Source organism: Dama dama, chromosome 33 (assembly GCF_033118175.1).
Source record: "Dama dama isolate Ldn47 chromosome 33, ASM3311817v1, whole genome shotgun sequence".
In the NCBI taxonomy this organism is placed as follows: Eukaryota; Metazoa; Chordata; class Mammalia; order Artiodactyla; family Cervidae; genus Dama; species Dama dama.
In genome coordinates, this window is record NC_083713.1 from 56,268,560 (window position 1) to 56,286,846 (window position 18,287).

At 35.4% G+C, this 18,287-nt stretch overlaps 1 protein-coding gene across 1 annotated transcript in view; it reads left to right on the top strand.

The window, feature by feature from the left end:
• Window positions 1–435: 435 nt before the first annotated feature.
• LRP1B (LDL receptor related protein 1B) overlaps window positions 436–18,287 on the top strand; it is a 1,867,078-nt gene continuing 1,849,226 nt past the window's right edge. The window contains exon 1 of the mRNA XM_061135390.1: window positions 436–493. Within this exon, the coding sequence (XP_060991373.1) occupies window positions 436–493 (58 nt within the window). The remainder of the gene's footprint in view (window positions 494–18,287) is intronic.

An 18,287-nucleotide genomic window follows, 5' to 3' on the forward strand; every position in this document is an offset into this window, starting at 1 on the left:
CCAGGAGGCTGGAAGAAGAAGCGAGGAGCTATAGGAATTGCAGACACATTTATTTGCTCCTGACTAGCACGGCAACCTTAACATGACAACCTTAACCTCTATCCTGGCTGACGCAGCAGCTATGGCAGCAGCCACAAGATAGCCATGATACAGCCCTAATGTAGTAGCAACATAACCTCATATAACATGACCATGATGTAGCACCAGTGTAGCTCCGATGCAGCAGCAGCCAGGGCTTTCACGGTGAAGCTCATATATAGGCGTACTGCGCACAGTAGCCTGTGACCAAGAGAGCGCCTCGTGATGCACTTGTGCGGTGCTATATGTGATCTCAGCTGTTGCAGAACCATGCAGAGTCGCTGTTTACAGAACATGGGGCGAGAGAGCCTGACTGACGCCGTCTTGTTAACCTCCCCACCGGCCTTAAGCAAAGCGATGCCCTGCAATAGGAATGTGTCTGCTCTTGGGCTTAGAGCTCCTAGTCTGCAGGAAAGTCAGTCTTGTCCACAGAAAAATTATAAGTCCCCTAAATAGCTTGTACTCAGTAAGTACAGTAAGCAGCCCTATGTTAGAAACTGCTGCATAGGATCGTTCCAGAAGGTGCTGAGAATCTGAAAACTTGTTTAGGAAACTTATTAATAGACATAACTCTTGAATGAATTGGAATTGACAGAATTAGAGTTTTAGGTTTCTTTCATAAGGAGGTGGGAAAAAAAGAAAGACAGGAATACACATGAGTATAGAGTCTTTCTAAAGTTGCTTTCTTTTGTCAGAAGACTCTGTGTTTTAGAGAAATTATACAATTTCTGTACCAAGTACTGGAAGGGGAAGAAAAATATTAGCAATCAAAACCACCAGTTTTAGAGAGATCTAGTAAATTGATCAGGTTCTGCATCTCCTAGTTGTTTTTTGTTTGTTTGTTTGTTTTTTTACCAGCTTCACATTATTTCATGTTCTCTCAAGCTACATGCATTCTAGTTTTCCCAACAAAAAAGTTTGAGTTCAAGCTGCTACTGTCCTTCACATGCATTTCAAACAATTGCTCATATCACTATTTATTTAATTGAATAGAACATTGCCTGAATAACATGGCAATCCTGTTTAAAAAGAACAAAAGAAAGAAAAGAAAGATGCGTGTGAGGGTAGTGCTACAAACCAAAAACACGCCTGCCTGTGTATTTTGATTGACGAGTTTAAACTCAGATGAACTGTTTGTTTGCCTAATAGTCAATTAGCAATGTCCTTGGAATGCTTACCAGAAACAGGTTACTGGGCAAGGTGATAGGTAAAGATGGGCAGGTAACTAAATATGTGCTTCAGTTATTTTTATGTATGTTCAGAAATTAAAATTGTGTAATTTTCTAGAAAGATATTAATACTTATTGGGTAAGCATTAGGCATTATTCTCTACTTTGAATGCTACTTATTGTCACTTTTTTATAGGTTAAAAAAAGAGAGAGAGAGATGCAAGTAACTTTTCCACTCTGCAGAAATTGTAATATTTTAAACACATATTTGACAGAGAATCTCATTGTGTAAGACACATGAATATCTTCCTCTTGCTGTTAAGATAAAAACCAACATTCTCAAAAGGCTCTTCATGGTTTATCTCCTAGTTTTTTGTACTAGCTTCATATTAGTCCATTTTCTCTCAAATTACATGAGCTCTAGTTACACTCACTTCCTTATACCTGGACCCGGAATGCTTCTTCCTGCTGCGCCCTAACCCAGTTAGTGCACTTTCTTCTTTAGAACTCAGCTTATCCTCCCTCTTCCAGGGAATATGAGAACAGGTTCAAGATTCACGCTTTCCCATCGCAGGAGCTTCTGCTCTGAGCATCTCTCACAGCCGGTTGACTGTTGTGTCCACAGTAACCTGAGCTCCCTGAGGTCCGTGGCTAGGTCTGCATTTGGACTGAGAGAGGTACCATCAAACAGGAGTGTCCATACGCACTCATGACAAACACTGTCCTAGTTACCACTAGGGTTTGTAAATGCTTTTTACAAACTTTACCCAGTGAAGCTTTTTTTTTCTTTTTCATTTATTTTTATTAGTTGGAGGCTAATTACTTTACAATATTGTAGTGGTTTTTGTCATACATTGACATGAATCAGCCATGGACTTACATGTATTCCCCATCCCAATCCCGCCTCCCACCTCCCTCTCTACCCGATCCCTCTGGGTCTTCCCAATGTACCAGGCTCGAGCATTTGTCTCATGCATCCAACCTGGGCTGGTGATCTGTTTCACCCTAAATAATATACATGTTTCGATGCTGTTCTCTCGAAACATCCCACCCTCGCCAGTGAAGCTTTTAATTCCTTTTTTTTTTTCCCTTTGTTTGTGGTGAAATTCATCAGATAGAGTGTTTTACAGCAGAATAAACTCTATTCTTTATATTTTTTTACAGTCCTGAAATGGTGAATCCTTTTATCTGGCTTAACTGAAACAGCCGCTCTCCTCTGTCATACTATGGCTGTTCTCTGTTTTTAAACTGTACCCATAATATTATCATTCTAAAACATGTTTACAGAAATCAACTGTAAAAAAAATGCATCAGAAAATCAGATATCCACTTGAATTCAAGTTATTTCTTTGTAACTGTAACACTGAAATACATTTGTTCATATCAAAGCCTATTATTTTGTCACTGGCTAGTTGGGTGACCTTGGGTAAGTAACTTCATCTTTGCCGATGAGATTTCTGCATCTGTAACATGAAGGATTGGAAGAGATGATCCCTAAGGTCTTTTTCAGTTCTTAAATTCTGTGTCTTTTAGCTCCTCTCAAAGGAATTTTAACTCTGAAAACTGCTGCCATTTCACATCCTACTCTCTTTGCAAATGAGAGATTTTCAATTCCCAGTGATGAAATGAATCTACATACACACTTTCATTTTATTATACTAGAGTAAAAGGATTTAGAGAAAAAAATATAATTTTTCAAACTCTCTCTCTAAGGCAACCAAATTTGGTTGAATCATAAATATAAGTGAGGATAAGTATATTCAACATTTATCTACAACACCTTTTTCCCAACTGCCTGGTTTCAATTTTTAAACCATGGTAACATTTTACTAAGAAGCCATAGTAACCCTACTCTAACTTGTGAAGAGTACATTGTGAGTTACATGCATAGTTACCAGCATTTCAGCACAGTTGGTTCCCCTCTTCCTGTTTAGTGGATGTTTAGGAGTCCTTTGGGTTTAAACACTCTATTCATTACTTAGTGTGATGTTGTAGAATTGACTCATGAAAATATTTCAAATCCCTTCAGTGATCATGTACCTTTTTACAGTGGCAGACTCCACAGAGATTAATTGAATTATAAATATTCAAAGTATATTAAAAAAAAAGTCACCTTTGTGACCTTCCTTGATCCCCATCTCCTGTCATGTATTTTGTTCACGTTGATTTTTGTATCTTCTCCCACTCTGACTTGTCTTTTTACTGTCATTATGATATTAATGAACAATTCTGAACTTCAGTGCATTGGAATTTATCAAAGATTTGCATTATGATTGGTGTTTCTGTGTCTTAAGATATTATTTGTAATACTGATAGTGTATTTGCTGCTTGTTTTTAGAAATATAAAGTAAACATTCTTTGTATACATTTTAAACACAGCAGTATTGGTAAACTATCTTATTTCATTCTAATCATTAAACTATGGGGCTTCTCAGATGATGCTAGTGGTAAAGAGTCTGCTGGCCAATGCAGGAGACTTGAGAGATGAGCCTTGGATCCCTGGGCTGGCAAGATACCCTGGATAAGGAAATGACAACCCACTTTACTATTCTTACCTGGAGAATCCCATGGACAGTGGAGCCTGGTGGGGCACAGTCCACGGCGTCAAAAGAGTTGGACATGACTGAAGAGATTTAGCACACATAGTTTTGTAGATTTTCTGCATAATCGTATTATTTGCAAATCATAACAGTCTTATTTCTTCCTTTCTGTTAACATATTTTTAAATAGCTTTCTCACTTAATTGCAATGGATAAGTTATTTTAAATAAAACTTGAATTGATTTGGTAGAAGGGATGATCCTATCTTGTTTCTGATTTTAGGATAACAATTTTTAAAGATTCTTCATTGAAAACAATAATTACTATAGTTTCTTTCAGGTAATTCTATATTTATAAAACTTTCGTTCTATTCCTTCTTTGCTTTTATTGAAATCAATGATAGATGTTGAAATACGGTCAAAATTTTCTCTGTATCATTTGAAATGAACATGCCTTACCCTCTCTGGTGTGTTAATGTACTACTGCTACGGCTGCTGCTGCTTAGTCACTTCAGTCGTGTCTGACTCTGTGACCCTATGGACGATAGCCTACCAGGCTCCTCTGTCCTTGGGATTCTCCAGGCAAAAGTACTAGAGTGGGTAGCCATGCCCTCCTCCATGTGACCTTCCCTACCCAGTGATCAAAGCCAGGTCTCCTGCATTGCAGGCAGAGTCTTTCCCACTGACCCACCAAGGAAACCCATGTTAATGTAATAAATACATTAATTTATTTTTTAATGTCAAGTAATACTTTGGCCACCTCATGCAAAGAGTTGACTCATTGGAAAAGACCCTGATGCTGGGAGGGATTGGGGGCAGGAGGAGAAGGGGACGACAGAGGATGAGATGGCTGGATGGCATCTCCGACTTGATGGGCATGAGTTTGAGTAAACTCCGGGAGTTGGTGATGGACAGGGAGGCCTGGCGTGCTGCAATTCAAGGAGTCGCAAAGAGTCGGACGTGACTGAGTGACTGAACTGAACTGAACTGAATCTTTGCATTCCTGAGATAAACAAACTTGGTCATAATTTTACACATTTAATATTTTGACCAAATAATATTTTATATAGGATTTGAGCATCGCCATTCATGAGTTAAGTTGCTCTGTAAGTTTCTTTGTTTTCAAATAATGTGTATTCTTCAGTTGTTTGATACAATAGTTAGTAGATTTAAAGTAAATTTAAAGTTTAAGATCATGGTATTCACATCATCCTCTATATCTTTACTGATTTTTTTTGTCTGCTTCTTCTATTAATTACTGAGAGAGATATGTTAAATTATGCCACTGTAATAGCAGAGTTCCAACTTTGTATTATTTTTGAAACTTTCCATTATGTATAAAAACTATTATTTTGATACATACAAATTTTAACATATCTTTCTGATGAACCTGAACATTCTGTAGTCATCATCTAGATTTAATAATAATGCTTTTCGAACTTTATGTCCATGTTGTCTAAGATTAATATAAAAACACTTGGACTCCTATTATCTGCCAGGTATATCTTTTCCATCATTTACCTTTCAACATCACTTCATCCTGATGTTTTTAGACATATCTTCAGTTGATAGCATATAGCTTGATTTTTTTAATCTATTATGATCATCTTTGTCATCTAACTGGATCATTTTTTCTTTTGTAGTTATTTGAGTATTGAGAAGCTTAGATTCACCCTTTCATCTTATTTTAGGCATATTACATTTTAATCTTTTATATACTATATTTTATCCTAACTGTATCTTTTCTCTATTCATTTATTACTATAAGATTAAAACTTGTAACATCTATAACTTTAATAGTCATCTTAGAAATTTTAAATGCCTGTTTCATTTACGAATGTTAAAAATCAATCTATATTCTTATTTTTTTCAAGTAATAAAATCTTAAAACACAAACCACCATCAACTTTGATTTATCTTTTATACCATTTGGTCAAATAATTTAATCTAATTTTATTTTTAATAATTTTGCAGTATATTATTGTTTATATGTAAAATTATGTTCAATGCTTATTGACTATTATATCACTTTAGTAAGAATATGCTGATGTTTAGCTTTCTTGTGTAATTTCTTGGTTCATAAAGTCTTTTAGATTTATACCTATATTTCTCTATACACTGAAGATAAAGTTCCACTCTTTTGTTTTTATTTAGTTATAAAGAAACTGTGTCTCTGTTGTCATTTTTTCGTGGATGGGATTAACAGTTTCCTAGGACAGTATCCATGTATGCCAGTTATGAAATAATAATCTTTACTCTTTCATTCCCCAAACTGCTTGGACAAATAATTGTGATATTTTTGCCTAATCTAGATAGTATTTCTCTGAATTCACTAAGAACATAATCTTTCTGGTTGGTTGTTTCTACTGTTTCAGTGTACCATGCCTAAGGTTGAATTTCTTTATATATTTCCTCCTCCTTTTCTTGTGCTTCCTGTTCTGTGTATTGATGTATTTTATCAAATATGAAAATTTCTCACTCCTTATCTTTTCTAATAACCCTTTTGATTCTCTGTTTCTTCTCTTTCCAATTAGTCAGTTAACTTTTCCATCGTGACTCTTGTCTTCATTGGTCTTAACCTCCTTTCATACTTTTTATCTCTTTCTTGACTATATTCAGTATAATTCCTATAGATTCATTAATTCTCTCATCAACAGTGATCCACTATTAGGTTTTACATGTTAATTAGTATATTTTAAAATTTCTAAAATATCTATATACTTTTCAAGTATACTTGTTCCTTTTATAGTCAATTGCTTTTTACTCATTTTTGTTTTCTTTTTTTCATTTTGATACATATTATTTTTATCAGAATTTCACAACCTGAAATCTATTTTTGTGAAGTCTTCATATCCTATTTATTATTTTGCCAAACTCTTACTCATGGTTGCCTGATTTATTGTGAGTTTAGTGATTTTGTTTTTTAACATATATGTTCAGTTCAGTTTAATTCAGTCTCTCAGTCGTGTCCGACTCTTTGCGACTCCATGAATAACAGCACGCCAGGCCTCCCTGTCCATCACCAACTCCCGGAGTTTACTCAAACTCACGTCCTTTGAGTCGGTGATGCCATCCAACCATCTCATCCTCTGTTGTCCCCTTCTCCTCCTGCCCCCAATCCCTCCCAGCATCAGGGTCTTTTCCAATGAGTCAACTCTTCGCATGAGGTGGCCAAAATATTGGAGTTTCAGCTTCAGCATCAGTCCTTCCAACAAACACCCAGGGCTGATCTCCTTTAGAATGGACTGGTTGGATCTCCTTGCAATCCAAGGGACTCTCAAGAGTCTTCTCCAACACCACAGTTCAAAAGCATTAATTCTTCTGTGCTCAACTTTCTTTATGGTCAAACTCTCACATTCATACATGACTACTGGAAAAACCATAGCTTTGACTAGATGGACCTTTGTTGGCAAAGTAATGTCTCTGCTTTTTAATACACTGTCTAGGTTTGTCGTAGCTTTTCTTCCAAGAAGCAAGCCTCTTTTAATTTCATGGCTGCAGTCACCATCTGTAGTTATTTTGGAGCCCAAGAAAATAAAGTCCCTATTTCCATTGTTTCCCCATCTATCTGCCCTGAAGTGATGGGACCAGTTGCCATGATCTTAGTTTTTTGAATGTTGAGTTTTAAGCCAACTGTTTCACTCTCTCTCCTCTTTAACCTTCATCATGACTATGGTAATTAATAAATGTTAAGAAAATACTATCATTTTTGCCATATATTTCGTTTTGGGCTTCCCTGGTGGCTCAGTAGTAAAGAATTCACCAGCCAATGCAGGAGACATGGGTTCATTTCTTGGGTCAGGAAGATCCCCTGGAGTAGGAAATGACTCTAGTCAGAATACTCTAGTATTCTGGCCTAGGAAATCCCATGGACACAGGAGCCATGGGGTCACAAAAGAATCAGACACAACTTAGCAACTAAACAACAATCTTTCATTATACATAGATTTACCACATAACAAATATTAGTTTCTTATAATTGTTAGTTTTGGTAAGATTGGTAAATTCTCTTTTTTAAAAGTTAATTCTCTTCAAGAAACTGAACCAAAGAAGCTAAAATTTTATGACTGGAGCATTTGAGTCATATAAATATTCCAAGATGATCATGCATTGAAAATCTGTTTCAAGGTTTATCTGAATTTACATCACTTTTGAGTTCTGTGGTTAATGCTTTGTAACAACCTGTACTTCGAATATAATTTGAAATTTCTTTTCTTTTTATGAAACATACTTACATAAGCATTACATGGCTTTGCTAAGAAATCTTTTATGTATGAGTCTGAGTATATTTTATAGGTCTGATAGAAAATGTAAAATTGAAGGCTTATATGGATTAAGAAGGGAGACTCAAATGTTCAGAGGCCCCAAGTCATCACTTTGCTTCTTATGTTAATAAGAGAACTTTCTTTGCTTGTATTACAGTGCTTTACAATTGCAAAGTAATGAACAATGTGTTCTGTTATTTCTTAAAATGTCCTCTTTTCTCAGGCTAAAATGCTTTAATTCTTTTAATGTTAGAACAGAGCTATTGCTCTCTTAAAAAGAAATAGTTTTATTTAAGGAGTTGATGATCTGATAACCTCAATAAGTATAAAGCACTCTTGAAGTACCTGCATCTTGGTTTTAAAATTAAAATGCACTTGAGGTAAAAACGAGGCTTTTTGCTCACTTTCAAAGAAATTATGTGAATGTAACTTTTCTCTCTACCCCTAACTACATCATTCCCAAACTAGTCCACCTACTTCTTTTTTGCTGCCTGCTATGTTAATAAGGACAAAGCTGGTGTCACTTTTCATTTCGAATACCAGCTGAGTCTCTATTACTTAGAGACAAAAAAAATGCTCTAGATTAGAAAATGATATAACTTTTATCTCCAGATTTGTTTTTATTTTTACATTCCTATCTATCACATATCCTCTGCTATTGTTTTATTAATCTCAAAGATCCTTTTCAAAATCCCATTTCAATAGAATACCTTTTCTTTAAAAATATATATCTATTCATTCTTAAAATCAAATTCATATTAAAATTCTTTTATGAAATAATTGAGTCATATGAATAGTCCTGTGAAGTAAACTTTATGAATAAGACAATGTTTTAAAATATTTTCTTTTTATATAGGATCAGTATAGAATATTTTCAGTGGTTGAAAATTTGAATCCATTTTCAGAATCCAAAGAGAATCCTTTAGATAATTGCTATTCTAATTGTTCTTCAGGACCAAATGGAATTGTCCATGCCAATCTCAATAGTATCTTCCTCTGGTTCCTGAGTACAGCTCTATCTATCTTTTGTGATTATTCTCAAACACTAGTAAAACTTCAAAAAACAAATGACTCCCCCCCTCCACCAAACACACACACACATACAAAAGGCAAGAAACCTTTCCTGATCTTTTGGTTTGGTATCTCCACCACCTTTTTAAAAAATGTATAACAACATTTTGTATTGTTCCAAGTTCTTTGTAATGAGAATACCCTGGTAATTGTCTAATTCCTCTATCCCTCCCCCCCATGCACACCATTAGATTTTAAACTAACATATCCTAAAGCTTCTAGTAACTTCTCAGTCATCTTTATACCTTTCCAAGTGCTTAGTTCTGCAGTGTCCATTGTAGAGTCTATGATAACCATTTCTACTTGGTACATGGGAAAAGATACTTAAAATTGGCCAGAGCATGTATCAGACTTCTCTGGACTTCCAAGAATAAATAGTGTTTATGTATTTTACCATTCTCATGTAAATGAACACATATGTGTGCAGATGTTTGTGTGTATCTATATTGCTCATGTAAGCTCCGAGGAGAAAAAATAAAACAGCATGTTTAACATCTCATAGGTATGGAAGAGTATGTAGCCTCTAAGAAACTAAAAATAATGGCTTTCATTTTAATGATAGCCAGTGGAAGTTAATGAGAAGCAGCTTGAAACTCCATTTGGTAAAAACATAAAAATATGAGGGAAAGTGAAAAGAGATTGTATCTTAATGAGTCTGATAACATTTGGTAAGTCAGTTTCCTTATCATAAAATGAGAGTTGGCTTAAAAATTCTTCAAAATTCTTCTGCTTTAAAAATGCTGTGAGATTAAACACATTACATAGAACAAATGAATACCTTTCTCTAAAGTGCAGCCAAATTGGTTTAAATCCCAAACCAACAGGATGAGTTAATCATTGAACAAATTAACTACCCATCCCTTCTGCTGGCCCACCACAATGATTGGTATTCATTTTGGAGGATAGTTAATTTTCTCAAATGACTGATATTTGGACCATCATTACCAGATGTTCTACTGAATAAATCAGTCAAACAGTTCACTAAATAGTTCCTGTGTGTCTTGGAAGGTGATGTACCTCTGAAGTCCCCGAGGAGTAAGTTACTTGGCAGAGTCTTATCCAATAATTATGGCGTTTAAGACAGATAGATGTATCCTGTGTTGCAGTGAGTCTCCCTTGCGGACTTAAAATGTCACATTTTGTTTTTAAAAATGTTAAAATTAAACTAAGGGGAATATGGTCATTATAATGATGCAGCTCATGTACTTAAAATCATTAATATCTTTTATGGAGAAACTGGTTGTAACTATTATTTAGATTAATATTTTAAAGTCTCAAGGCATTAGCATAGGCCAGAGTTTCAGCATTTTGCATTCCTAGATGATTTTAAATCAAAGATACAGTGGCTTGTATGTTCCAGATTGTGCCATGTGTTCCTGGAAATGACATGGACACTTTAGAAAGCTCTTTTAGGCAATAAGTAGACAAACAGTTAAAAACCCTCATTTTCCATAGTCAACTACTTCTATGGATCTTAGATTCTTCCAATATTTTGAAAGCTGTCCCTCCCTAGGCTATTTTTTATTGTATTAACAGTTACTTTTTTCATCTCTGGATCACTCTGACTTGACAATGAACTTCAAGAATTTAGAGACTATTTTATTCATTTCTGTAACTCAGATGCCAATCTTGTGCTCAGCTCAAGCAGAATCTGTGAGATTTGTGGAATAAATTAAATGAATGCCATTTCCATATGTTTATACTACACTGTATGTGCCTACTTTATGTTCTAAGAAGGAATGATTTAAAGAAACCAGAACATGACAGATTTAAGAATTTTTATTTCATGTTTTCCTTCCATCATAAGAAAGAGAAGACAATTAAAATTAAATCTGTAAAGTATCACAGTTCATTGGTACTGAAACAAATGTCTTCCCATGAAAGAGCAAACATGTGAACCATCATAGTTCCTTCCTAACCATAGTTTGAAGGAGAAAAAAAAAAAAAAAAAAAGATGAGAGAAAGCAGAAAGCAAAAACAGAAGCAAAACTCAGGAATGATTTATGATTTTCTGATCAGTCTCTTTAGATAAGTGTAGAAAAACCTCATCAATACAATTAGCAGACCACCATATGTATCAGTGTGGGGTTTTGATTGTAACAACTGAGAATTACACTAGCTAACTAAAGGAAATAAGGAATTTATTGAAAAGATAGCTCAGAAAATTGACTGGGAGTTTGGAAAAGCAGATTAAAATCAAAAGACCTTTTTGACACCTGCCTTGGTTGGATGCCAACTCTTCCAGCAAACTTTTACGGAGTATGTGGTGGTTTCAAATACATGTAGGATACCGAAGGACCCCATGTACAATAAGCACAAGGGTTGCTTCGGTCTTGTTCATAGCTGTATCCCAGCACCTAGCACAGTGCCTGGCACTTGATAGACACGTGAGCAAATAAATGTTGAAAAATGATGCAATGGGGAATTGGATTTAAAACATTATAATGCTAGTGATAGAAGACCCCTGAAACAGACCAAGGATGAGAATATAAGTCCTTCCTATGCCTTGTTGCTGTATAAAGTTGTTGAAACCTCAGTGGATAGCCGAATTTTAGTTGTCACTGATTAGAGTAACTCTTCTGGACACTTGCCAGTCATGGATAACGAAACCAATGAATGTCTGCCACACCTTAAGAAAAACATTATCTGATGAGCAAAATCTAGACTGGGTTTGCTCTAAGGAAGCAAAGGATCATTTAAAAGATGAAAAGAAATATATGTGGACAACATTTTTTTAAAATGTGGTTTACTTTTTAAAAATTCAAAACTTCTGTCTTGTTAAATTTAGACTAAGAGATGGAGGAAACAGCACTGAAGATTACTGCTTGAATAGATTGTTTTTCCCCAAATTTAGGACATTTGCCCATGGTTCTTGCAGTATATGACTTTTTTACAGTAATTTTCTTTTTAAACAGATCTGTGATCCAGACAGACTATAGAAATGATTCATGATTTTCCTTCTAATTTTATTGTGATCTAAAGACTTTCAAAAATCAATCAATAGCTATTTATTGTGCCAAATTCATAGTACATACTACTTAGTACTTCAGGTACCGTGTGTAACCGACACCCCACAGCATTTATGAATTAGTCAAAGAGGCAAAAGTTATGAACACAAATCAGTAAATAACAATCAAACTAACAAAAACAAGTTAATCTACGCTTTCAATGGGGTATTGTTAAAACATGACCATTATACCAAGTGATTGATTTTTTGTATCATGTATACATGTATTTTGTTGGAATTATGGTAAGGAATCTAGAGAAAAAAAATAGTTCTTGTTAGGATCATCATTACTTAAACTTAGAAGATTGTTTTGAACATGGTTATTGACGTAACTCAATGTCCAGAAAATATTTAGCATATGAAATTATGTATTCAATACATATATGTTAATTCCAGTGCTGCTTCACCACCAATTACATATTCTAAAATTGTCCATAAAATACAAAGCAGTATATGAATGTTGCTTTAAAGTAGAGTTCCATTATGAATTATCGAATCAAGCCTTAAGACACGTACTTAAAGGTTATATGAGGTATAAATAAGAAGATCGGGTGTGTGGACTACTGAATAGGTGGAAAATGGTGACAATTAAGAGGTGAAACTGGTTTTAGTTTTGATTATTATTTGGTTTGTTGTTTTCTTCACAGTTTTCAGGTCTGGAATACTAAAAATAGTTTTCACTGGCTATGTAGTTTGTCTGGAGAAGGAAATGGCAACCCACTCCAGTACCCTTGCCTGGAAAATCCTATGGACAGAGGAGCCTGGTAGGCTACAGTTCATGGGGTTGAGTTTGTAAGAATTGTACTCAAGGGAAAAAAAAAAAAAAAGATTGTACTCAAGGATACCATAGATGAGAAAGAAGTCAAAACTGCTTCCTCAGGGAAATAAAACATAGTAACCAATACATAGGCTTCCCTGGTGGCTAAGTGGTAAAGAATCCACCTGCCAATGCAGGAGACTTGGGTTCAATCCCTGGGTCAGGAGAAGGAAGTGGCAACCCACTCTGGTGTTCTTGCCTGGGAAATCCCATGGACAGAGGAATTGGCTAGTTACAGTCCATGGGGTCACAAAGAGTTGGACACAGCTTAGCGACTAAACAATAACAACTGATACATACATTCAACAAGTCCAAAACTTAAAGTTGTGGAGACATTTGTACATGAACCAGTAACTTCTGTATCTACTTCTGTCACTTGGAACCTATAGCTACCTACTCTGACCACAAGGATCATAATTTTAAGAACAATTTACATTTATTAACACTCATCATCTGTTTATATTCTGTGCTTTTTGAGATAGCATTCAGTGTAACTGAGAAGAAAAGTTACTTAGATGACAAATATTTTGTATCAAGATGACTCAGTCCTTAAAACGTAATGATAAAAATACTGTACATGGTGGTAATATTCTCCACTTACCTCCTCTGTATAATATGGTTATAGCTTGTTTCCCTTTGTGTTTTTCATGAATCTTAACCACATTCCTATAAGATAGAAGTTATTATCCCCCATCTGAGACAAAGATTTTAAGTAATTTGCCAAGGTTCCTCTACAAACACGAGGCCGACATTTATTCTCAAGAAATTCAAAGCCTGTACTCCTTCCACTAGGTTTTGCAGAGGTTACAGCTGACCTAATAGATTGCCTTGCCCAGCAGAGCCAGAAATTGCTTCCAGAAGCATGTCTATATTAGCAGCATGAAGTTGATCTCCATGTGATAATTGTGCCATTAATGTAATTAGAATATTGAGCAGCTCAGATCTTCCTGACCCAAGGCTAAGGGGTAAAAGTGGAGAATGATAATAGCCGCCTGCTGTTTCAACTGGGGTTATTTCCAGGACATTGTTTAGCTTGGACATTGAGAATCAGATACAAAATTCTAGCAATCTTCTTTGACATGTGTGCATGGCACAAATAGGTTTATGAACACCTTTCCTTTTTCTTAGTCAGTGTGTTAATGGAAGTCAGACAGATTCTTTTCAGCCCAACACTCAACAGAACAGTGTTGAATCTAGAACAGTGTTGTCATAGAGAAGTACCATGGGCTTCATGTGGTCTATCAACCTCTTTTATTATAATTTTATAGTCTTATAATTGAGAATACAATTTTATATTCTAGGAACCATATTACCTCTTTTCCTGAAGACCATATACCATTGGTTTTATAGAATATTTTGGAAAATACATTTTTACAGGTCAATCAAGTTTAGTGATATGTTTGCTATCCAGTAACACATACAACATAGACATTTTAAAATTAGCATATGAACTTAGATAATATATTCTACTGAGAAAGGAAATAATTTATCAAATGGCATGACCTTGATTTATTAATCTAACACATTTGCCATTGTAATATCTCTTCCATGTTGAAAAAGCCTGATTGTCAGACTTGTCACATGCTGTTTATATAACTGGTAATTACAGAATCAAGATGAATTATCCTCTATTTTTAAAGGGTATAAAATAGCCACCAATCAATTAATATAACTATATCTCTCATTCTTTGAACAAAAAAGGAGAAAAATTAATCTTATTTTAAGGTCATTTGTCTATTCCCCTCCTTCTCTTCCACCCATCTCATAGGGCTGCACATTAAAACCTTAACTCCACTTCTTATCATTAAGAGAAGCTTCCTTAACATAGGGTGTCATAGAATTCTCACATAGAATTCTTTTCCCATGAATTGCTAATCACAAACTCTCTTACAACCTGAAATATATTTGGTAGCAATACCCAAATTCACTTTCCTTAAGTTTTCAGATTTGCTTTGTGGCTAAAACACTCCCTTTTCCTAAGTTAGTTATATTGCCGATGATAGAAATTAGGTCAAAGAGAAGAAAGGACTGTTTAACCACCAAAAGGCCTCGCTTGTAATTTTTGCTTAGCTTGTGTAAATAACTAACCACAGGTTCGTTCTGGAATTCTAGATGTTTTGAAAAAAATTTTTGTCATCAGGAAAGACATTAACTCATGAATAAAAGTCATGAAATTGATAAGAAAGGTTTTATGTAATTACTTCTTATAGAATATATGCTCTTAAACCACTATAAATTCAAGATAAAATTGTCATAAAGGGCAACTGAAAATTTGCTTTGGTAGAAAAAAATTATATCTTATATATGTATATTTATATGTGTATATGCATATAAATACACATTTTACATACATTTAGTATACATATAGTGGCATACAGTAGCAATTCTCTTAGAAATTTGTATTAGCAATCTGGCATTAGGAAGATTTACCAGTTTTGTTCTACAGGCGCTTTCCCCTTCTTGATATTAAAAAAAAAATGTTTTTTGAAAAATACAATAGAAATTTTTCTTAACTTTGAAAATTTGAAAAGCTCAACTAGATAAATAATAAAAGTAAAATAATAGGCATAAGCAAAGATAATTACTGCTCTTTAGTATTGGAAAAATGTGCCAGATACTGTGTTTTACATTCTTTACATGCATTCTCTTCTCCAGTTCTTACAGACAAGGTGCAGATATTATTCCTATTAGTCACAATTTACAGCTGAAGAAACTGTTGCAGAAAAAGAGGACCCCTTCCAGGGCCCAAGAGTGGGTTCTTGTTTAACACTCAGAAATGAATTGTCCAAGGAGACACTCATGCTGACAAAGCAAGAGACTTTATTGGGAAGTGGCACCCGGTTGGAGAGCAGCAGAGTAAGGGAACCCAGGAACACTACAGTTGTTGATTAAAAGTCTTAGAATTTCTTCTTTCCCTAAAGGGGATTTTATTACATTCAGACCAAAGTTTACATATCTTATACATACAAAGATGCATATATGGGAATAGGTACCTGGCACTGAAAGGCAAATATCAAAGTCTTGACAATAAGGAAAATGAGTCGGAAAAAACTTTAAAGAGCAATATATTATATTAACTATTATTAGAAAGGTAATTTTAACTGAATAGTAAGCAATTGCTTTTGCCATATGGCCAAAACCAAGTGGGTAGAATGCACAAAGGCATGAGTCCTTACTGTAAATGGTGTATGTAGAGAATAGGGAAAAATTTGCTGTGGATCTTGTGGCTTAGAGAAGGTAAGCAGGGCTATGTTTTGTGTCCAATATATGTGATTCAATACATACATTGTATATATTTCAACATCATCCAGCAGCTTGGTAAGGACTCTGGTCAGAAAGCTCTGTAGGACAATCGCCCCTTTGAGACGTGATGGTGCCTGGCTTGTCTTATCCATGGCTAGTAGATGACCGTATAGTTTTCTGGGAGTTGCAAAGCTAGCAAGCTCTAAGTGTCTCAAAATCTGCTTACTTGGGCTTTAAAACAATTGGATATGTAAAAATAATGAGTTTAGTATTGGTGGACTTTTGAGCTAATGTGTCTTAGCATGCTGTAAAGATATAAACAACCTGGAGGTCAATATTCAGAGGTCATCTTTGACTGGTTTCTATAACAATGCTGAAAGACTGTATTTTACTTATATAATTTCATTTAGTTTCAAGAAAGGTAGTTTTATTGCAGAATTTTTTTTTTAAATTTTTATTATTATTATTATTTTTTCCAGTGGGTTTTGTCATACATTGATATGAATCAGCCATGGATTTACATGTATTCCCAATCCCGATCCCCCCTCCCACCTCCCTCTCCACCCGATTCCTCTGGGTCTTCCCAGTGCACCAGGCCGGAGCACTTGTCTCGTGCATCCCACCTGGCCTGGTGATCTGTTTCACCATAGATAGTATACATGCTGTTCTTTTGAAATATCCCACCCTCACATTCTCCCACAAAGTTCAAAAGTCTGTTCTGTATTTCTGTGTCTCTTTTTCTGTTCTGCATATAGGGTTATCGTTATCACCTTTCTAAATTCCGTATACATGTGTCAGTATGCTGTAATGTTCTTTATCTTTCTGGCTTACTTCATTCTGTATAATGGGCTCCAGCTTCATCCATCTCATTAGGACTGGTTCAAATGAATTCTTTTTAATGGCTGAGTAATATTCCATGGTGTATATGTACCACAGCTTCCTTATCCATTCATCTGCTGATGGGCATCTAGGTTGCTTCCATGTCCTGGCTATTATAAACAGTGCTGCGATGAACATTGGGGTGCACGTGTCTCTTTCAGATCTGGTTTCCTCAGTGTGTATGCCCAGAAGTGGGATTGCTGGGTCATATGGCAGTTCTATTTCCAGTTTTTTAAGGAATCTCCACACTGTTTTCCATAGCGGCTGTACTAGTTTGCATTCCCACCAACAGTGTAAGAGAGTTCCCTTTTCTCCACACCCTCTCCAGCATTTATTGCTTGTAGACTTTTGGATAGCAGCCATCCTGACTGGCGTGTAATGGTACCTCATTGTGGTTTTGATTTGCATTTCTCTAATAATGAGTGATGTTGAGCATCTTTTCATGTGTTTGTTAGCCATCTGTATGTCTTCTTTGGAGAAATGTCTGTCTGTTTATTGCAGAATTAAAACTAGAGTTTCCCCAAAATGGAATGAACTGCTTTGAAGTTTTTATAGGAGGACAGGACTTAAATATGAGATTCAATGTAGTATAACACTATTCAGTTTACCTTTGTGATTCTGTTTATTATATACAGTAACCTAAGCTGTTGTTCAGTTGCAAAGTTGTGTCCAAATTTTTGTGACCCCATGGACTACAGCAATCCAGGCTTCCCTGCTCTTCCCTATCTCCCAGAGTTTGCTCAAACATAAGTCCATTGAATTGATGATACCATCCAAACATCTCATGCTCTGTCACCTGCTTCTCCTCCTGCCCTCAGTCTTTCCCAGCATCAAGGTCTTTTTTAATGAGTCAGCTCTTTGCATCAGGTGGCCAAAGTATTGGAGCTTCAGATTCAGCATCAGTTCTTCCGATGAATATTCAGGCTTGATTTCTTCTAGAATTGACTGGTTTGATCTCCTTGCTGTCCCAGGGACTCTCAAGAGTCTTCTCCAGTGCCACAGTTTAAAAGCATCAATTCCTTGGCTCTCAGTCTTTATGGTCCAACTTTCATACCCATATATGATTATTGGAAAACCATAGTTTTGACTATACAGGGATTCATCAGCAAAGGGATGTTTCTACTTTTTAATATTTCTGTCTAGGTGTGTCATAGGTTTTCTTCCAGGAAGTAAGCATCTTTTAATTTCATGGCTGTAGTCACCATTCACAGTGATTTTG